At 42.5% G+C, this 23116-nt stretch overlaps 1 protein-coding gene across 8 annotated transcripts in view; it reads right to left on the bottom strand.

Moving 5' to 3' along the window:
• Positions 1–5065: 5065 nt before the first annotated feature.
• PSME3IP1 (proteasome activator subunit 3 interacting protein 1) overlaps positions 5066–23116 on the bottom strand; it is a 31594-nt gene continuing 13543 nt past the window's right edge. For all 8 annotated transcript variants that reach the window (XM_047835226.1, XM_047835232.1, XM_047835234.1 and 5 more), the window contains 3 exons: positions 20506–20639; positions 13485–13549; positions 5066–5429 (listed from right to left, as the gene is read on the bottom strand). In XM_047835226.1, the coding sequence (XP_047691182.1) occupies positions 5212–5429; positions 13485–13549; positions 20506–20639 (417 nt within the window). In that variant the 3' untranslated portion in view covers positions 5066–5211. The remainder of the gene's footprint in view (positions 5430–13484; positions 13550–20505; positions 20640–23116) is intronic.

The raw sequence follows: 23116 nt of genomic DNA, 5'->3' as shown, positions 1-23116 counted from the left end.
CCCTGGGCCCCGCTAGACCTGAGAGCACACACCAGGCAGGTTCCTACCTCTGGGTACCTGGTAGGCTCGGGAACCGAGGTCTGTCTGGCGAGGGCGAGTGAAGGAGATCTTCGTTCTAAGCTTCCAATACTCCCGCTGGTTCTGTGGCCACCAAAAGTCGAAATATCCTTTAGGGACACGTTCACTTCTGAGAGGGCTGCAGGATCGCATGGAGCTCTGCTCCCCAAAGAACCTTTGGGAAATCACAGCACAATGGCCCAGGGGCCAGCTGGCAACACGGATGGAATCCCAGGGCTAGTGTATTGGCCTCCTTTGGGTCATGCCTAACTCCTGCTTATGCCAGCTGTTACGACTGCATGCTAAATAGCACAAGTCTGCTGGTTTGCCCACCTGCTCAGAAGCTGACATGAGTCTAGCTGGATGTCACATCCAGGGAAGTTTGTACCCACCCAGCCTGGAAGAATCTGTCAAGTCCTGCAGTCAAATGCTCTACCCCTGAGATATACCCCCTAATCTGTCAACTTATCATTGACCAGAGGTCTCTAAAGGGGGGCAGCCTTCTTCCTCCCAGCCCCACATCCCCTCCTTGGCCCTTACAGGACACGTATGTTGCAAGGGGTGGGGGGCACTTCTCATGCAGACCCTTCCCTTCTACCTCCCCATGGGAAGAATTTACCAGATTGGTGAGAGAATCCCTGCCTTATGTTGGGGTCCATCTCAAAAGCTCAAACTCTTATGGACCATCTACCTCAGGTATGGTGGCCACAGCCTTCACTCACCTCCAGGCTTCACATGGGAGCAGACCCTGACATCTCTGCTTTCTTTCCCCTTCTCTGCCCAGGTTGAGTAAATCAGTCAAGCAAGCCCTCTACTCCCAGCTGGCTCAAGTTCACAGGGGAAAGGAATGCGCCCGAACTCCTGACCAGGCCAAATCACCACTTACAAAAAAACAAAAACAAAAAACAACAAGCCAAAATAAATAAGTCCTGAGGGTGTAACGTAAAGCATGGTGGCTATAATTGATAATACTGTATTATATCTGAAAGTTGCCAAGAGCCTAGATCTTAAAGGCTCTCATCACAAGGAAAAATAAAAAACAAGACCATTTAGCAATATACACAAGTACTGAATAAATGCACACCCAACACTAATGTCAATTATATCTCAAAAACAAATTGAGCTTCGGTGATGCTGGTACTTGATTCTTGGTACATGGATAGCAAGCTAAAAAGTGAACTTCAAAATCTAAAAGACCCCTCCACCCTTGAATCACTGCTGCTGAGGCCTGGGCACTAGCATTTGTTTAAAATCTTCACTGACACCACAGAAAGTCAGACTTCAGAGTTAAAGGCTCAAATTCAAATTCTGGTCCTGTCACCTAACTGTGCAGTCACAGGCAAGTCATAGAACCACTACGAATTTCGATTTTCTCTATAAAATGTAGAGAAGGGCTGCTTCGTGGGACTTTTAGGATAAAAGATATTACAGTCCACAAAAATGGTCCACAAATGTCCCGAACAGTGCCTGGCACACACATAGCAGCCTCTCGGTATACAATGAATGAATGAAACAAATCCACACAAGGCATAATGACATGCCTGTTACTAAAACAGTAAGGGTGGAATCCAGCCAACAGCTCAGAGTAGTGGCTGTCTCTGGGTTTTGCTGTCCTTCTCCTCTGTGAAATGCTAATGCTGGGCCACATTCTGCCTGTCACTGCTGGGACACTCCCCTTCTCCCTAAACCATAGCTCCAGCAGGTAAGGGAGCAAAATGCCAGCTCTTGCCAGCGTCACGAAGGCACGAATGTGCAACTGGCTTCTTGTGTTCACCCTGTGACTACAACGAAGTTGCCAAGATTCTAGCCTCCCACCAAGTAGAACTTACATTCCATACTGTTACGTGTAAGTAGGCTGGGCACGCCAGGAAATCAAGACAACGCTCAAGTCCAAATAATGGTGCACTGCCACTAAGCTCTCCTTTTTGTTTTTCTGGAAGGGGCTTAAGACAACAGCTGAGCCATATACCCACGAATAGGACACCCGAGCCAAGGAACCGGGTGTGCCTAAGCAATTAACATTTAGCTGAGAGGGAAGCATACAGCAGAAGCTGGTGGTTGGAGCTTTGACGACCAGATCTGACCCTTCATCATGTCAGTGTTTTAGCTGCAACCAAGTACTGCCAGTAGGATGGGGAAAACCTGCCATAAATCAGCACTAACGGAAGCTCTGGACGCCCACCGCGAAACAGGGGAGGCCAGCAGTAACAGGGCTATTGAAGATGGCTACCATTTACTGAGCGCTGTGTGCCAGATCCCACACTAAGTACCTAATCCAGATTATCTTTCACCGTCACTAGAAAGCTGGTCTCATTATTCCTATTTTCCGAGGAGGAAACTGAGGCCCAGAGAGGTTATGGACCTTGTCCCAGTGACCCAGCTAGAAAATGTCTGGCTCCGAGCACAAAACCACTATGGTACAACCAGGGAAGAGGGAACTAGGCGTCGTTCCCAGGGAGAAGCAGAAGCAGTGGGAGAAGTCTTAGGCAAAAGCAGCTTGTCCTGGGTAGAAAAGAGGTAGCCAGAAGGGAAGAACCTAAGGTGGAAACCGGAAAGAACAAGGACGCAAAGAGCGGGCACTGGTCATCCCTAGTTAGGGGCCCAACTTCCAATGTCCGGTCTAAGATACGTCTGAAGAAAGCTAGAGATCCCCACCCTCATCCCAGTCTAAATTTGAGAAGCCAGGTTTTTTCTCCTCTGGGGTCTTGAGATCAGGGAAGTCCTATGTAAACAGATCACCAGCCACCTCTCAGGTCCAGTCACATCAGCTCCCTAGCTTTTTTATAGATGGAAAAATGAATGCTTTGAATTTCATGCTTTCTCCCCACTCAAATGACAGGGCCAGAAGTTAGCGGAACTGGTTGAGAGGGCACAGTGTGACACAGACTAGATCATCCAGAGAGAATTGGCAATAGAGATCCTCAGAGACAGGCTTTCTCCCTTGCAGGATTCAAGAGTTGTAAGACTACTACCACTCAGGACAATGTAATCACCCCCTGCCCCCCAATACACACACTTTGCCTTTATCCCTTGTCACCTAGTTATAAAACCCCAATTATCTATTAAGGCCTGAGTGCTGCACTGTGTAGATTAAAGCAGCCCGTTTTTTCCATCCTTCTTTGGGTTTGAACCACACTGTCTACACTGGATGCTTTCCAAGGCTGCTTCCTCTACTGGGGAGACCAGATCCTGCTCTGCTAGTCATAGTTTCTATGGGGCATGTGTCTCTGTTCCAGGACTCTATACCAACAGGTACAATGAACACAGTGAGGTGCCACCGGTGACTCTCAGTCTTTCCTGTGACATCAAGAGCAGAGATCTCCATCTGAAGAGCCTCAACTTTCTCAACACAATCTAGCTGTGCTGGTAAATGCGGAGGGGGCTGGGAGTGCAAGATTCGGTACAGGAAAAGCAAGATCTTGTTCTCTGACATGTATCAGCTTTCAAGTTAACATACAGTTTTAATCCCTGTAACCTTTTGTCAACTTCCAACAACAACAGAGGCCACAAGGTATAGTAATGGCTTCCTAAAAGTCAAACCACACAAAGACGGTGATTTTGAATCCTTGGTCTGCCTCCTGAAATGAGGTGAGGTTGCTCTGGGTACGTGCTGTAATAATGACAGCGCGATCGCAGGAACAATGAAGCAGAGAAGCAGAAGGTGCCTACACAGTTTTACCTAAATGTCTTGTTTGTTAGGATGAAGCTGATGCGCCTGTACCGACGGGAACAATTAGCACTGAGTGGTTCTGAAAAGGAGGAAGAATTCACAAGGCATCACTTATGGGTGAAGGGAAGTCACCATCTGCTAACAGGCCCAAAGTGTCACTGCAATGGAAGGGGAAAAGGAGTGGGTTGGAGGAGATCCAGGGGCCTCTCTGCCCACATGAAGACTGAGTAGCTTCTCTGCCTGCCAGCATCACAGTGTCAACACATTCTCTGTGTGTCTCTCTCTGTCTCACACCCAGAGAAGTAGAAACAATTGACGTAGGAACCCAGGGGAAGAGAGAACCGTACAGATTCATTCTCCTGAAGTGGGGAGCCGTTTTTGTTTTTTTTTTTTTTTAAAGCCCATGCCTCCCTCGGTCCATAAGGCCTTCATACCTCATCTGCCTCCATCCTGGAGGGAAAGTGCCTGCTTCCCTTTTAGGAGACCGAGGTGGGACAGTACCTCTAAGTCTTCGCTGCTCACAGCCTTAAAGCTGCCCTGTGTGCAAAGGGGAAAGAGCAGAGGGGAGGAAAGGACAGGGCAGCACCTTTAGGCCAGTAATAGCTTCCGTGGTTAGAAGCCACAACTATAAATGTACCAAATGGAGAGGGGCCTCGACAGTACCCAGCAGGGGCAGAAGATGCAGGTGTGTCCCACTGGTGTGCACTCAGGATCCTACAAGCTGCCAGAAATAAGTCCTTGCATCTACACACCTAAACAGCACTTCTGCTTCCTGGCCACGATGAGATAAGGCCTGTTTGTTTCTCCAAGCTTTAGAGTCTTAAACACCACTGGATGGAGGGAGGAAGGGGAAGGAGAAGGAAAAGGAAGGAAGAATAAGGAGAAATTTCACAATAAGTGATGAGTGTTAAGTGACACCCCCTGCAGATGCAGTTCAGAATCTTTACTTAGTCACACAACATCGAGAATTGGTTAGTTCCAAGGGAGGTCGCCATTCCGTCACCCGGCTCATTTCTCCCACCCACCCCCGTCCCCCATGTGTTCCACAATGCAGTACAACCAAACGGGATGGTCATCTAGAGCCGAATGTTTAAATAATACCTGTCCAATAACTGCCCTTGCTTCTTTGTGCTGTTGGGAAAGGAAAAAAAGAAAGCAACATGATCCAAACACTCTGCACACCAGTGGGTGCCTATCTTCCCAGGGCATTTTCAGTGGAATTTCTGCTGAGCCCTCCTCCCCTCCCCCCAGCACATCAGCAAGGAAAGACGCAGCAGGACAGGTCTGGACATCTGCACTGGAGTGAAAACAGAAACCAAACACAAGTCGGGCCACAAGTGGACTCTGGCACATTTTTAGATGAGGTTAAAAATGTCACGGTGTGCACAGGAAGCAGGCAAAGGAGTTCTGAGGGAGGTAATGCCCGTAGGCAGAACAAACCGTCCGGTCTACTCTTGGGCAGGAGCTTGGGAGGGACACGGGAGCTAGGGGGCCTCGAGGAAGGTGTTGGTTCGGAAGATGGAGGAGACGATCTTGCCAGTGGCGTTGATGGTGCCTTCACTGTCTGAGCTGGACTCGGAGTCGCTGCTGCCGGAATAGGCACCCAAGCCTGGGAGGATGCCAATACAGACCGCGGCGGAGGGGCAGTGGATGGAAGGAGTGCTCAGGGACGTGCTTCCAAGAGACATGCAGGACGGGGCTTCTGCAAAACAGGAGGAAGCACTGTGACTTCACCATTTTGCCCAAAATTCACAGGGTACTTTCCACGTGTGGGGCACAGCGCCTCGGGCTCTACCCTGAAGCCCCAAACTGCTCTGTGCAGTCATCATTACTGTCCCCTGCATCGGACAGCTGTGTTCCTCTTTTACAACTGAGAAAACTGAAGCCACACTCAGAGAACATTTTAAAGCCATGCAGAATGTGACCACGAAGCTAAGGCTCTTTTTGCTCCGGGAAACCCAGAGTCACTGCAGCACCCCAGTGATGGAAAGCCTCAATCCAGGGGAATACGGCACTTAGAAGTAAAAAGAGAAGTTAAGGACTCTACTCCACCACTCCTGTTGCCTCTAAATGTTTCTGGACTCAGTGAATCACTACAACAACCTGTTATGTTGGTATCCCCATCTTACTGATGAAGGAGGTCAAATGACCAGGCCAAGGTTAAAGGCCACTTAGAGTAGAAAACGTTAAACTAAATCTGAATCAAAAAATAATGTACTAGAATGATACCAGAGCTCACTGTAGACTAAGTGCTGGACTTTAAACCTCAGTGTCTCAGGCTGACAAGCATATACCTTCCTGGCTTTTGCCTTTACAAGCCCCTAACTGACACTTTATGTAAATGTGAAAAGGATACATGGTTCCAAGTATATGAAATCAGGAGGAAGTCAAAACTACCACTGAGAAGCAAGAAGAGACCTCCAGCGAGCGGCCAGTACACAGGGTTGAGAAGCTCAGTGGATTTGCTGCTCTTACAGGAAGTTCTAATAGGGGAAAAAGAAGCTGCTGAAGAAAGGCAGTGTTGAAACACAAGAGATGTAAGAACGTGACCTGAGAGCCGACACTGATCGTAAAGACGGTGATTACAAGACTACATGAAAGCAGAGGCAGATTTTTGCAACAAATATCACAAAAGTCAATTTCTTTGTGAGATCAGGTTCTTCTGACACCAACCAACCAACCAACCAACCACCGAATAGAAAACTGGACACAAGGTACAAATAGTTCACAGAAAAAGCAAAACGGACATTTAAACTTGGGAGAGGAAACAACCTATAAGGAGGGAAGGTATAGGGAACAGGCATCTTTATATGCTGCTGAGAGGATGTGGGGCAGTTTGGCAACGTCCTTCAATCTTAAATGATGTTCATATGAGAACATTCCCTGCGGCACTGTTGACAGTAGCAACTGAAAGGTTCATTAATAAGGGACCAGTGTAATGGGCTATTATTCAGCCATGAAGAAGAGTAAAGCCTCTACGTACTGGTACCAAACCACTATGCTTTGTGAAAGAGGCAAGGGTATGTGTAAGCTATAATCTGTAGGGAGGGGAACATGCCCATGGACATGCATGACGATGTCTAAAACAATACATATAAAACTGGTAACAGTGGTTGTCCTGGGGAGATCAGCAGAGCGGTTGGGGAACAGGGAGACTTAACTTTTTTTATTCCAAACTTTTTAAATTTTATTTTTATTTAAAAAAAAATTTTTTTTTAACGTTTATTTCTTTTTGAGACAGGGAGAGAGACAAGAGACAGAGCATGAACGGGGAGGAGCATAAAAAGAGGGAGACACAGAATCGGAAGTAGGCTGCAGGCTCTGAGCCATCAGCCCAGAGCCCGACGCGGGGCTCGAACTCACGGACCGCGAGATCGTGACCTGAGCTGAAGTCGGCCGCTTAACCGACTGAGCCACCCAGGCGCCCCAAACTTTTTAAATTTTAGAATGAATAAATAAACTTTATTTATTCTTTTGCCCCTTTTGAATTTTCTATGCATATACTGCCAATGCAGACAATTTTTTAGAAAAGCAAATGCAAAAGTTCAAAGAGCATCATAGTCTACTTAAATTGGGGAGGAATAGCCCCATGTATCTCTGTAACCTCATGGGCACCCCACTCTTACAGCCAGGAAGGCTGCAGAAGAATGGACAGTCTAACAACAAAACAGGTTGCTTGTCTGTATGTTCTCATTGTAAGCCACTTGAGGGCAAGGGCTCCTTCTTCACCACTCCGTCCCCATAGCATGGGGACGCAGAGCAGGCCAGCATTTGCCATGTGTTAAAGATATTTTACACATTTCATTGCAAATAGCTAAATTGGGGGGGAGGGGTGAAAATTTGGGACCCAACATCAAATTGTACATTATTCATTACTTGAACATTCCCTGTATTATTACTTTCACATATACAGTGATACTTTCAGTATTCTGTTAGAAATATTTGGTTAAGGAATGCCTGGGTGGCTCAGTTGGGCTCAGGTCATGATCTCAAGGTTCATGAGTTCGAGCTCCATCAGGCTCTCTGCTGTCAGTGCAGAGCCTGTTTTGGATCCTGTGTCTCCCTCTCTCTCTGCCCTTCCCCTGCCCACACACTCTCTCTCTCTCTCAAAATAAATATATATTTAAAAAAATGAAATATTTGCTTTAAAAAAAACCTGATTCATAAATCAGTTACTCAGAAAAGTAATTTATGTGAAGCTGTTCAATGAGATGTCATTTTATTAAGAATTTCAAGGGTGAATTGAATTTTAGGGTCTATCTTAGATAGAAAAGGAGGATCAAGTTCAGAGTACCTGTGCAAGACTAGAGCTGGCCTAATGGAAGGACAGAAGCCAGCCACGAAATGAAACCAAGAAATCTGGACCACAATGGCATCAGCAGAGTTTAAGCCAAAAGACCAAATCTCCCGATTATCTAGGTTTCAAGAAAGAAAAGAGACTGCAACTCTGACAAATTTCATTCCAAAAATAGTTCAACTGTCCAAAGAGAACAAAATGGTGCCCTCTGATCTCACCCATTTGGTGAAGTTTCCTGCCAGCTTCTGCATTTGCAGGACCACGTTGTTATACCAAATTAACACCGAAAATTACTAATAGGGAATGTTCTTGGGATTCAAACAGATGCGTGAGTTGAGAGTCGATGGGGCCAACTTGTGCGTTCACTGGCTCTGCTCAGAGCCTAAGTCCAGAGCCCCCAATGGGGGAAACCTGAATCTCCATTAGGGTCACAGAGTTCTTTTCTGGGGGGAACAAAGGCACAAAGCTTTCTGCTGCGAAGGAAAAGACTTTCAAGCAAGCTTTTAGGGGATATTCTTCCAATGGGGCCTTACTAGCAAAAGAGGGTATCTCTTGCCCAGCTGTAAGAATGCTGCTGTGAGAGTGGAAGGGAAGACAAAGAGATTAAAAGGTGGCTCTGAAACATGGTGTCTGCCTTAGATGGTTTTTTTTTAAACAAGTATTATTATTTTATTTTACTTTGAGAGAGACAGAGTGCAAGCAGGGGGGGAGCAGAGAGAGAGGGAAAATCGAAGCACTGCACTGATAGTGCGGAGCCCAACGCAGGGCTCGAACTCACAAACTGTGAGATCATAACCTGAGTCGAAATCAATAGTCAGATGCTCAACCAACTGAGCCGTTCAGGTGCCCCCTAAGACGGTTTCAAAAGGCCACACAAGTGGGGCACCTGGTGGCTCAGTCAGTTAAGCGTCCCACTTCAGCTCAGGTCATGATCTCATGGTTCATACATTCGAGCCCCGCATCAGGCTCTGTGCCGACAGCTTGGAGCCTGGAGCCTGCTTCAGATTCTGTGTCTCCCTCTCTCTCTGCCCCTCCCTCACTCACACACTCTGTCTTAAAAATAAATAAACGTTAAAAAAAACAAAAACAAAAACTGCCACACAAGTTTTCCTTTCCACTGACTAGTGCAAATACTTCCTACAAGGGAATAAGCACCAGACACAGACAGGACTAGCTGAAGTACATTTAAGATTTCTATGAAGTTTTATGTACTTGTGTGTATGTGCATGTGTATACGCACATAGTATACACTTAATCCTATTTACACATCCAGATTAGCAAGTTTCCTATATATTAAAAAGACATCTGTGAAATGGAAGTCCTATATTGCTGATGGGAATGTAAACTGAGATAACTTCTTTGCATGGCAATTTTACAATATTTATCAGAATTACAAATGTGTATCTTCTCTGTCCCAATAATTCTATTTAACCTAACATATCATGGGTGTGAAAAATAACGCATGTACAAAGTTTTTAATAAAACATCATGACAGAGAAAGCATGGAAGCAATCTAAATGTCCATCATAAAAAATAGAAAAAACATACTATGTTGCAACCATATAACAGGATACTACATAGTGTTAAAAAGGAATGAAGCTCTTTATGTACAGTCATGCAATGATTCCCAAGGTACTACAGGTGAATTAAACAATGAACAGAGTATGTTAATTAAAATAATGACGATGACAGGAAGTACAAAACAACATATGAGGTATTCTTGCCAAAACACTTGAATTGATCAAGCTCTAGATCTAGTTACCATTTTCACAGGAAACACAGGAATAAAGGAACACCATGGAGATATAATCAACAAGATCTAGAGCATGGGAAACTCCACAGGACAAAGAGACCCAGTTTCTTCACAAAAACAAAGGAAGCAAAAAATAAACATAAAAAGGAAGAAGAACCTATAGGCCAAATGAGACTTAAAAGGCACACTAGTCTATTGTTAAGATGCTATCTGATGGCAATATTCCCAGACTGATCTACAGATTCAGGTGATCCCTATTAAAATTCCAACTGCCTTTGTTATTGAAATTGACAAGCTGATCCCAAAATTCATATGGAAATGCAAGGGACCTCAAATAGCCAAATGATCTTGAAAGAGAACAAAGTTGGAGGACTCACACTTCCTAATTTCAGAACTTGCTACAAAGCTATAGTGATCAAGACTGTGTGGTAACGGCATAAGGATAGACATACAGGTCAATGGAAGAGAAGAGAGAGCCCAGAAATAAACCCATACATGTTGGTCAACTGATTTTCAACGAAAGTGCCATGACAGTTCAGTCTGGAAAAAATAAGTCTCTTCAACAAAGGGTGCTGGGCCTACTGGATACACACAATGAAAATGAATCCCTACTTCAAACCATATACAAAAATTAACTCAAAATGGATCAAAGACCAAAATGGAAGAGCTAAAGCCATAAAACTTAGAAGAAAACACAGGTGTAAGTTTTCATGGCTGTGGATTAGGCAATGGTTTCTTAGATACGACACCTAAAGCACAAGCAACCAAAGAAAAAATAGATAAGTCAGATGTCATCAAAACTAAAAATGTTTGTGCTCCAAAGGACTCTATCAAGAAAATGAAAATGTAACTCACAGTAAGGGAGACAATATCTGTAAATCATCTATCTGACAAGTGTCTAGTAACCAGAATATATAAAAAACTCTTTAAACTCGACAGTAAAAAGACAAGTAACCTAATTTAAAAATAGGCTCAGGATTTGAGTAAATATTTCTCCAAAGAAGATATACAAATGACCAATAAGTACATGATGCCAACACCACTAGGCATTAGAGAAATGAAGTATCACTTCCCACCCACAAAGATAAACAAAATAAAAAAGACAATAACAAGTGTTGACGAGGATATAAGGAAACTGGAGCCTTCACATACTGCTGGTAGAGTGTAAAAATGGTGCAGTTGTTTCGGAAAACAATTTGGCAGTTCCTCAAAAAGTTAACCATATAAACACAGAGTTACCATATGACCTAGAAATTCCATTCCCAGGTATACACCCAAGAGAAGTGAAAATAGCTGGTCACACAAAAACTTGTACACAAATGTTCTTAGCAGCATCATTCAGAGTAGCCCAAAAGTGTGAACAATCCAAATGCCCATCAACTGATGACTGGACAGAATGCAGCATGCCATACAACAGAATATTATTCAGCGTAAAAAGTCCCGATACGTGCTACCACATGGATGACCTTTGTAAACACGTGAAAAGACACTGGACACAGAAGGTCGCAGATGGAATGATTTCATTTATAGGAAATGTGCAGGAAAGGCAAGTCCACAGAGAGAAAAGTAGATGAGTGGTTGCCAGTGGCTAGAGAGAGGGAAGAACGGGGATAACTGTTAATGGGCATGGGGACTCTTTTTGGGGTGATGAAACATTTTGGAATTAAACAGTGGTGATGAATACACATTTCTGTGAACATATTAAAACAAAATCACTGAATTGTGCTTCTTTCAAAGAATGAATTTTATGGCACTGAGTTGTATCTCAATATTTTTTTTTAAAGCCATACAGGCCAGATACAATGCATGACTGATCCTTGCTTGGATCCTGATTTTTAACGTTTATTTATTTTTGAGACAGAGAGAGAGAGACAGAGCATGAACGGGGGAGGGGCAGAGAGAGGGAGACACAGAATCAGAAGCAGGCTCCAGGCTCTGGCCCATCAGCCCAGAGCCCGACGCGGGGCTCGAACTCACGGACCGCGAGATCGTGACCTGAGCCGAAGTCGGACGCTCAACCGACTGAGCCACCCAGGCGCCCCTGGATCCTGATTTTTAAAAAACCAATTGTCAATGGAGCCCCTGGGTGGCTCAGTTGGTTGAGCATCTGACTTCGGCTCAGGTCATGATCTCGCAGTTCGTGAGTTCAAGCCCCTGCTCTCTCTCTGGCTCAAAAATAAACATTAAAAAAAAATAATTGTGGGGCGCCTGGGTGGCGCAGTCGGTTGAGTGTCCGACTTCAGCCAGGTCACGATCTCGCGGTCCGTGAGTTCGAGCCCCGCGTTGGGCTCTGGGCTGATGGCTCGGAGCCTGGAGCCTGTTTCCGATTCTGTGTCTCCCTCTCTCTCTGCCCCTCCCCGTTCATGCTCTGTCTCTCTCTGTCCCAAAAATTAAAAAAAAAAAAAAAAAAAAAATTGAAAAACCAATTGTCAAGAAAAAAATTGTGAGAAAATTGGGGAAAATGAATACTAATATGCTATCTGATATTATTTAGAGATCACTGGAGGGTGGGTGATGGGCATTGAGGAGGACACCTGTTGGGATGAGCACTGGGTGTTGTATGGAAACCAATTTGACAATAAATTTCATATTAAAAAAAAAGATCACTGTGATGTCAAAAACAAAACAAAGAACCCTTATTTTTTAGTGATATGTACAGAAGAATTATGGATAAAACAATATAATGTCTGACATTTGCCTCAAAACACTATAGTTAAGGAGGTATAAATAAGATTGGATATGTATTAAAAAAACTGATGAAGCTACATGATGGGGTTCCTTATTATCTCAATGTTTGAATATGTTTTAAGTTATCTCAATAAACATTTTTTTTAATTTTAAAAGCATATATTTGTAATTGCTTATACAGACACAGAATAGCTCCGGATATGCACATAAGAAATGTATAATACTGTTTCTCTCCGGGAAGCAGAATTGGATGGAAGAGGATATATACGTAGAAAGAAGACTCTTCACTCAATGTCCTTCTTAAAAGTAATTCTAGAGCAAAAAGTTATCAGCAACAGCGCACCATTACTGGTGCTCAGCAGATATACATTTTTAAATATCCATTATATTTTGAGGGAGAAATCAATGTAAGCCCTGTTTTATAGATGACCCACTGAGTTTAGCGCAGAATCTCAGTCCCCCAGGGAGTCAGGGGTAGAACTAAAAATGCTCTTGGATTTCTTATCCCCGATCCAGCCCTCAGGAACACTCACCTTCACTTACAACTCTGTGCCACTTAATACAGTGCCAGATTTGATTGCATAGAAGTAACCACCAAAGAAAGTATGCTTCTGGAGACTGTATTATGCTTCCAGGCTCAATCCGATCCAACCATCAGCAAGAGCCAGGCATTCTACCTCTCACTGGTAGCCAGCCAGGTGAAATCAAGAAACTTGACATTTGGGGGACACAGAGAAAAACCCTTTGTGAGCAGACAGGGCTTTGGCTTTGTAAGCACTTCTGGGAAAGCACAATTGTCATTTATCAGTTCCACTGGTTTCTAACATATTGCTTGGCAGGGCAGTTGACATATACTCTTGGGTATAAATCCTGCCTGGTAGGAAACAGTTTGGTAAACTAAATTTAGATCGGCTTGCTCAGAGACCCATGCATTCCTTCACAGCTGTGCTGCAGTCCAGCCCTGTACTATGGTTCATGTGTATTACAAGTAAACAGTGAAATGAAAGCTGCCACCCTACCTTGACTCTTGTCATCTGGGTCAGTGTCCGACTTCAGTCTTTTCACGCTGTTCCCACTCTCTGAGCTGTAACAAAAAACATGGTAATTTGAGCTATGTCCAATTGTGGGGATTAAAACTTTGGGACGCAGGAATTCCAATAACCATTATATGGGCCTTAGGTAGCCTCAAAGAGCTGGGATGATCTGAAATGAAAAGTCTTCACTTCAGGTTCCTAATCTCCTTCCAGTTACATTACTGTTATAAGGACAACATAAACCCCTGGCCAATTCAAGGGGTGAAGCATTAGACCTTCAGGCATCACCTAAACTTCAGATTCTTTGTTGTCCTTATCATTCATCTTGGTTAGAACCACAGATGGATTTGAAGAATATCTGGACAATTTCATACGTGATGAAAATTTATTTAAGTTCTTAAAGATTAAAGGAAATCTCTTTAGTGACATGTTAGTGATTCTGAAAGTCACTCAAAAGACCTTCACTGAAAGACGGTCTAGAGAACGTACTTCCCTTGCTGTGTAGCTTAGTGCAATACCCCAAGCTCCACCATTACTGCTAATATTTAGGGCAGTCAAAAAAAAAAAAAAAAGAATGCACTTCAACAAGGAAAATGATCCCAGAAAGAAGGCTTTAATCACAGAAGGAAGGGACAGTGAACAAAGGAACTGGCAAACACAATCTAATTTGTGGTGTTCAACACGACCATACTCAAGTCCTGGACAGGAGTAGAATGTAAGGAAGAGGTGATTAGAGTGCAAAGTTCTAAGGTCAATGTTTAATTTTGTAGGAAAGGAAGACAGCTATTTAACTTTAGGTTGTGCTAAGTACTCCTAGTAAGTTGCAAGGTTAGCCACCAAAAGAACAGAAACACCGCATGAATCTAAACCAGGAGAAAGAAAACGAATAAACAAAAGTTTTTAAAATCATAATTTTTTTTAAATACAAGGAAAAATATCTTTTAAGTAAAAAGACAAGCAACATTAAGACAGCAGAAACTGTGTCAAAAATCCCAACAAATCCAAGCCTACCTGTAAAAACAGATGAACATACTCCATTTAAAATCAGATATTTATGAGACAATCCAAAAGATTTAACAAAAGTAAACAAAAACAAACAAGACCCAGAAAGATTGAAAGCAAAGAGTAGCAAGAGTCACTAAGGCCAAACCCAAAGGCTGAGCTACCCGGCACAGTATTAGGAAAACAGACTTTAAGACCAAAAACATTACAAGAGGTAAAGTTTATAATGAAACAAAGTTTAATTCATTATGAACAAATAACAATTCTGCACCTGTATGCTTCTAATTAAAGAGGTTAAAATAGATATTCAACAGAACTCTGAAGAAAAATCAAGAAATCATCATTATAGTGGGAGATTTCAAAATACTTAAGTACTGACAGAGCAAGCAGACAAATATGTAAAGACACAGAAGATATAAACAATACAATTAACCTGCTTATTTGGTGGTACCTACATAGAACCCAGAAATTTACAAAAAATAAATAAACAAACAGATTCTCCTCAAGCTCACTCAGAACATTTGTAAAAATTAACCTTAGGAGTAGGTCACAAAGCAAGTCTAAAGGAATTTCAAAAGAATTAGCACATATAAACCACGATGCAATTAAGAGAGATAGCAACAACAAAAGATAAATATTGTATGTCACAGATTCTAAGATACCACTGATAAGGTGTTAAAATGTGGGGGTAGGGGGGGAGCTTCATCTTAGTCCTGTGAAATATAGTTGAGTTATCTGAATATGTTTGGAAACTTTATTTTAAAAAAAAAAAATTTTTTTTTTTTTAACGTTTATTTACTTTTGAGACAGAGAGAGAGAGAGGATGAACGGGGGAGGGTCAGAGAGAGAGAGAGGGAGACACAGAATCTGAAACGGGCTCCAGGCTCTGAGCTGTCCGCACAGAGCCCGACGCAGGGCTCGAACTCACAGACTGTGAGATCGTGACCTGAGCCGACGTCGGATGCCCAACCGACTGAGCCACCCAGGCGCCCCGATGTTTGGAAACTTTAAAAAATGTTTCTAATTCAGAAGTCAAAGAAGAAATCATAATGGATATTTAAAAATAGTTGGAAATACAAAATCGTATACAGTGAAAGCTGAGGAAGAATTACACTTTCAGGTGCCTATAACTAAAAAGAAAAGCTGAAAATTAATTAGCTAGGTATCTGACACTCATTTATGACAGAAATTGTAAAAGAATAAACTTGAAGTAAAGAATACCCCAGAGAAAGAAGGTAGGAGAAATTAAGAAACCAGCCAAAATAAGAATAAAAATACAAGCCATTAATACATGGGATGAAAAAGGACACAATTACAGATACCACAGCAATCAGAAAAACAAAAAAACACTGGGGCACTTGCATGACTCAGTCCGTTGAGCATCTGACTCTTGATTTTGGCTCAGGTCATGATCTCACAGTTGTGAGATCGAGTCCCGCACTGGGCTCTGTGTCGAGCGTGGCACCGGCTTGGCCTTCTGCTTCTCCCTCTCCCCCTCTCCCCTACTTGTGTGCGGTCTCAAAAAAAATAAATAAATAACCCCGAATTGGGCCCTGTGCTGACAGAGTGTGGAGCCTGCTTAGGATTCTCTCTCTGCCCCTCCCCTGCTCGTGTGCTCTCTTTCTCAAAATAAACAAACATTTTAAAATATAAATGAAAAAAATAAATGAATAGGGGCACCTCAGTGGCTCAACTGGTTAAGCATCAGACTTTGGCTTAGGACATGATCTCATGGTTGGAGAGTTTGAGCCCTTTATCGGGCTCTCTGCTCTCAGCATAGGAGACCGCTTTGGATCCTCTGTCCCCGCCCCTCCCCACTTGTGAGCTCACACGCACATGCTCTCTCTCTCTCTCAAAAACATTTAAAAAATAAAAATAAATAAATAAAAATTTAAAGTTACTAAGAGCTATTAAAGAGTTATTGTTAAGGTTAATAAGAGCTGAGTGACCAGATATAAATACTCCAAAATTGGCTGCACTTTTACAAACCAGCAACAAAAAAATTATAAAACGCCTAAGAATAATCTAATAAAATATATGCACAACCGTTAGCTTTTGAAAGATAACTTTAAGACTTTATTGAAGAACATTAAAGGAAACAAATAAATGTATATATACCATGTGTAGAAAGACTCATATCCATAAAGATCTGTTTCCTCCATAAATTTATCCAACCATTTAATAGATTCCAATAAACTTGAAGAACTTAATGGAAAATTTAAATCTAGGTGTGCCTAGATCTAGGTGTGGCTCAGTCGGTTAAACAGCTGACTCTTCGGCTCAGGTGATGACCTCATGGGTTCAAGAGTTTGAGCCCTGCATCAGGCACCATTATACGACAGTGAAAATGAATGAATTACTCTGAGCTGACAGCACGGAGCCTGGCTTGAGATTCTGTCTCCCTTTCACTCTGCCCCTCCCCCGCTTGCTCACACACTCTCTCTTTCTCTCAAAATAAATAAAAATAAACTTAGACTAAAAAAATAAAATTTAAATCTAACTAAAATTTATATGGAAAAACAAAGTGGCCAACAATAGACAAAATACCCCTGAGAAAAGTATAAGGGGGCTTGCCTCACCAGATATCAAAATTATTTATAAAGCTACAATAAGTACACAGAGTGGCAGTGGTCCTATAGATCCGAGGAACAGAAAAAAGAAAAAGAAAAGAAAAAAAAAAAAAGAGAGAGAGAGAGAAAACTCCCAAACAAAGCCATATATGTTTGGAAACTTGTTATAAGACAGAGTAACACTGAAGATCAATGGGGAAAGGCAGTAGTGTTTGTTGCTAGAAAATTAGCTACTCACTTGAAGAATAAAATTGAAAAGGGATCCCTAGCTCATACCTTCAAAAAAAAAAAAAAAAAAAAAAAACTGATTTCAGGGGCACCTGGGTGGCTCAGTCAGTTAAGCATCCAACTCTTGGTTTCGGTTCAGGTCCTGATCTCATGTTTGGGGAGTTTGAGTTCCTTGCTGGGCTCTGTGCTGCCGGTGTGGAACCTGCTTGGGATTCATTTTCTCTCTCTCTCTGCCCCTCCTTTGCTTGCTTTCTCTCTCTCTCTCTGTGTAAAATAAATAAACTTAAAAAAAAAAACTGACTATCTTCAAAAGGTATAAACTTCCAGTTAAAAGTCATGGTGTTGTAATGTGTAGCAGGGTGACTATAGTTGATAACACTGCACTGTGTACATTTACAAGTTGCTAAGAGTAGGTCTTAGAAGTTTTCATCACAAGTAAAATAAAATGTGTAAACATGTATGGTGATGGATATTAATTAGTCTTACTGTGATAATTTCACAATATATACATATATCAAATCGTAATGCTGCATACCTGAAATTAATATAATATTATGTGTCTGACTGCCTTAGAATTTAAAAACCAACCACCTTAAAACTAATTAATGAAAGTAAAAAGAAAAGCTGTAAACTGGGGGTTGGGGGGGGTAGGGAAATGTCAGGACTATAGTTAAAAACAAACAAAACACACCTGCAAATCATTAAGATAAATACAAATAACCCAGTAGAAAAATGGCAAAATATTTGAACGTACCTACCACAGAAGAGGACACCTGAATGGCAAATCAACATATGAAATACGTCAACTATATGTGAACTGGAAATGCAAATTAAGACAGCAAGGAAACACCATTTCACAAAATCACTACATCACTGATCTGTGCTGTCCGGTAGGGCAGCAGTTAGCCACTGGTGGCTATTTAACACTTGAAATGTGACTAGTGTGACTAAGGAACTGGACTGAAAAATTTAGGTGTTTGTTTTTTTTTTTTAATGTTTATTTTTGAGAGAGACAGAACATGAGCAAGGAAGGGGCAGAGAGAGGGGGAGACATAGAATCCGAAGCAGGCTCCAGGCTCTGAGCTGTCAGCACAGAGCCCGATGCGGGGCTCGAACCCGTGAACTGTGAGATCATGACCTGAACTGAAGTCAGACCCTCAATCAACTGAGCCACCCAGGCACCCTGAAAATTTTAGTTTCCATTAATCCAGATTTTGATAGTCACAGGTGGCCAAGTGGCTACCACACTGACCGGCACAGCTCTGGAGAAACATATGCACATACATAATAGAGCACGTCCTGGACCTATCAGCACCATTTATTATAGTTCAAGCATGCATCCACAAGAGAATGGACACATTTTAGTATCTCATAAAGCACTATTATATGACAGTGAAAATGAATGAATTACAGCTATATATACATGAACACACACAAAACTGTTTCACTCACAGAAACAATTGGAGTGAAAAACCAAATTTACAGAAGATCACATACAGAATGAAATTGTTTTTATAAAGTTCAAATACAAGCAAGCTATTACACTGTTTATGAATACGTATATAGGTAGCCAAAACAAAAACAAACACAAACAACCCCCTCCCCCACACACGCAGAAACTACTAAAAGTAAAGAAAGGCAAAAACATGATAAACCAGACTTGGGAACGTGGTGTGAGAGCAGCAAGGCAGAAAGGCAATGGAGAGGGAGCACAGAGGTGGACTCAATTTTGTTGATTATGTTCTAGGCACACACCAGGCACCAGACTTTCACAAGCATCAGAATCACCTGCGGAACTTTGAAAATCAGACTCCCAGACCTCACTTCAAACTTAATGAACCAGAATTAATGAAAGGCCTAGAAGCCACATTAACAAACTCCCAGGTGATTCTAATAAACCCAGGGCTGGGTAGATTAGGAACTCCTGCCCCAGGAGACTAATTTATCACCTTGCCACAAAAAAACAATAATAATCGATGATCTAATAAAAGGTGATCTAAGGACTAAGGAAAAGAGATGGTTGTAACATCCATTCTGCTAGCAGCAAGACGCTGCTGAGAGGTATCTAACTGCCCACCTAGAGAGCCCTTTCTTGGTGAAGTCCAGTAAAACTGACCCAGGGCCAAATCCTGAAAGACACTGGGCAAGGCACAAAAGCTTATGTGAAAACTGGAAAGGAATAATTCATGGCTCAGGTAATTGGCCCTTTTCAGGTTACTGCTACTCCTCCCCTCCACCGCTAAACCATGACGACATTTTTAGACGTAAGCCATGTCCTAGGAACATTTGCAGCGGATAGATGGTGCACCAAACCACAAGAGTGCATCAATGCGCTCCCTTAAAAACATGTGGCTGGTTGCCTTACTGATTTTCCTAACAGACTGCATTTGAACTTAACATTATTTCGCCCATGGTATGGCTGGTCAAACTGAAATGACCGGATTTAATCACTGGTGCCATTTCAAGATTTAGAAAGGGAGGAGCAAACGTAAGACAGAACTTATCAAAACCTCCAGGCAGTGCTGCCACCCCACATCAGAACCCCAGCCAGGTCTATAATGAGGTCACAGCTTCCAGGGTCTCAAAGGCCACGGTGCCTTTGCAGCAGCTACTCCCGCTGCCCGAAATTTCTCCTCTCCCTCGTCCGCCAAAGCCCTACTTGTTCTATATAATCAACATCTCCCTCTAATGCTTTCCCTACCTTCCCCAACCTGAGCTCACATGCCCTCTCCAGTGAGTTATGTGTTTCCTCCTCCCTGCTCTCATTACACCCTACCCAAATCTTTTCACAGAACTTGCTCCCTCATTTGCCTAGAAATAGAGGCCCAAATATTGAACTCCATACCTCTGTTACTCTGTAACCTTGGACAAATGTTCTCAACCCATCAAACTTGTACTTCATAGACTTGTGTAAAGAGATCATTCCTGGAAAGCACTTAACACAATGCCTGGCACATGACAGGTGCCCAATGAAGAGTTGGGCTAGCGTTGGGCTAGTTGGGCTAGCTAGCATTCTGTTGAATGAACAGTCCGAGAGACAAGGGTCAAAGGCTACAGAAGACACCAAATCTGGAGGAGGAGAGAGAGGTAAAGCTACTAAAGAAACATCACCAAGACTTCCGCTTAAGTATTTGCTCAGGCTACCATTACCAGTGGCATTTCAGAGTACACAGAGGGACATTTCAGTTGTGTGAGTGCTGGCTGACCTCTTATGTTTCACAGCTCCTGCCAACAGCTTCGCCTGGGAGAACTTGTTCTTGGTTTCTATGGATTTCACAGCCACTTTCTTCTCCACCTCCTTCTTGTTTTCTGGAGAAAGTCCAACTTTGTTGAGATTACTGTGTTGTAGGTTAAGGGTCAAACTAAGCAAAAATAAGAGTAATGGCAGGACAGTGGTAAATCAAGAGAAGCCAGACTCGCATAATCCACTAGGACTTCAGCTCTGCCATGTAATGTTTGGCCTACTTATATTCAAAATAATGTCCTCTCCTCTTTATTCTGCCAGGAATATCCAGCTGATTTCAAGAGAGATGAAGGTGACCACAGAGGGAGAAGACCCAATTTAATATACAGAAGCAAACTTTTTCCCTCTCTCAATGAAAATCTGAGTTATAGTCTGAAAACCTCCCTAAAGATATGGCCAACATCATGCTTGCTGGCAAAAACAAAAATCTTAATATAAATGCAACAGAAAAAAAATGTGGCTTCCCCCCAAATTTTTAAATATTTGCTTTCTTCCCCCAAGGGTAAAATCAAATCTTGCAGAATGTCCTACCACCAATGGCATTCAATCTTGGACACCACAGAGACTGACTCCTACTCTGCTGGTGCAAGACAACATCAGAATCACCTTAAGCCTCGTTAAAATACAAGAGTCCCTCCCCTGTCCCAAACCTACTGAATAAGGACCTCCAGAGGCCCAGGAAACTGTCTTAAATACTCTCTTCAAGGTGATTTTACCCAGTGCACATGCAACACAAGAACCAAAATGTCTTTAAAAGCACAACCAGTTCACTTGTAACATCACTTCTTGCAGGCTTGACCTCAATCTCTGGCTGTCAAGCTTTGGCACTTTCTTTTGTTCTCTCCGCCAGCCCCTCCCCGTCCTTCCCTTTCACACTCTCACAAACCATTAGCAATAGATTTGGACTTGGTGCAATTCTTTAAGAGGCAGCGATGCCTTAACGGAACAATAGTGACACCTAGCGACCAAAACATCTAAGAAGCAGGTAATATCAGCCCAAAGCAGAGGGGGTATATGTATATGGCCTTTGAATCCTGGAGAAAACTGGGTATCAGAAATAAGGAAATTCTAATTCTGATCACTCTTCAGGCACTCACTTTCTTACAAGAACCAGTTACCTTAAATATTTGCAGTGTTCAATGGAGATTACACAAAACACTCTTACTATTCTGAGTTTCATCAATTTAAGGGTTTCAAAGTCCACATGGAAACTGATTGTATGTTAATATTATGTGTTTGGCCTTTTAGAATAAAAAAGAATCAGATTTCATCTTTCTAGTACCAAATGCCAAAAACCACCAGCATGATGATTTTTACCTGCAACTCCTTCATTAAGGGATAAATTCTTTTGAAGAGACAGAGAGAGAAAGAGAAAGAGAGAGAGAGACAGTGTGTGAGTGGGACAGGCAAAGAGGGAGACACAGAATTTGAAGCAGGCTCCAGGCTCTAAGCTGTCAGCACAGAGTCCGACGTGGGGCTCGAACGCACGGACCGTGAGATCATGACCTGAGCCGAAGTCGGATGTTCCACTGACTGAGCCACCCAGGCACCAAGGGATAAACTCTTAAGAGAAAACTCTTAATATTGAAAAATAAAAATGGAAAAACTTAACAAAACACGCATATTTATAATACTAGGACACAGACAAAAAACACTTCACTTTTTATTCCTTTAAAGTGAAGAAAAACTGGGGCGCCTGGGTAGCTCAGTCGGTTTGAGTGTCCAACTCTTGATTTCGGTTCAGGTCATGATCTCACTCATGATCACGGGACTGAGCCCCACATGGTCCTCCAAGCTGAGCGTGGAACCTGCTTGGGATTCTCTCTCTCCCCCTCAGTCCCTCTCCCCAGCTCATGCTCTTTGTCTCTAAAATAAAAAAATTTTAAAAATCAATAGGTGAAAAAAAATGCTGCAACCTTTTTTTTGGGGGGTGGGGTAGAGAATAATATTACTTTTGATCCAGAGCCTAAGCATAAGCCATTTTTCCCCTTAAGTTCCTCTCTCCCTAAAATGCTCTATATACATAAGCACACCTCAAAAATCTCAAGGAATTCATTAGATGAGGCATTTTTTTTAATTACATGCTTTTTAACACATATAATATCGCTAAACACTGGTTTAATCTGAAGAAAACAAAAGTTCTATTGTTTATATGGCACAAACCACAGTTTATCATCTTTACAAGTATCACATTATAAAATGTCTCCTATTAGAACAATCAAGCAAAGTCAAGAATCTGCTCCTGACTTAGAGCTTCAATAAACAAATGTCTAATCCTTCAGTTCCTATCTCAACATGCCTCTGGCTGCATGCACGCCAGAGATCCGTGCATTACAGATCAGTGGGTTGGAAGGCTTGCTTTTCTACGGTTTTTCTAGACAGTTGGAACTTACCAAGTTTCCAACAAAAGCCGCTACCCGTGGGGCCTCTCCAGTGTTGTCCTGTAATGTTAGCAGGGCAGGAAAGTTTCTTTTTGCCTTACTGCTGCCCTGTTCATTCTTCCCTTTGAACTGAAAACTGGAAGGCTTTGCACACTCATGCCAAACCAACACCACGCTCCAGAATGTTGCCTT

Source organism: Prionailurus viverrinus, chromosome E2 (genome assembly GCF_022837055.1).
Source record: "Prionailurus viverrinus isolate Anna chromosome E2, UM_Priviv_1.0, whole genome shotgun sequence".
Lineage (NCBI taxonomy): Eukaryota > Metazoa > Chordata > Mammalia > Carnivora > Felidae > Prionailurus > Prionailurus viverrinus.
This window is presented reverse-complemented; position numbering and strand designations above follow the sequence as displayed.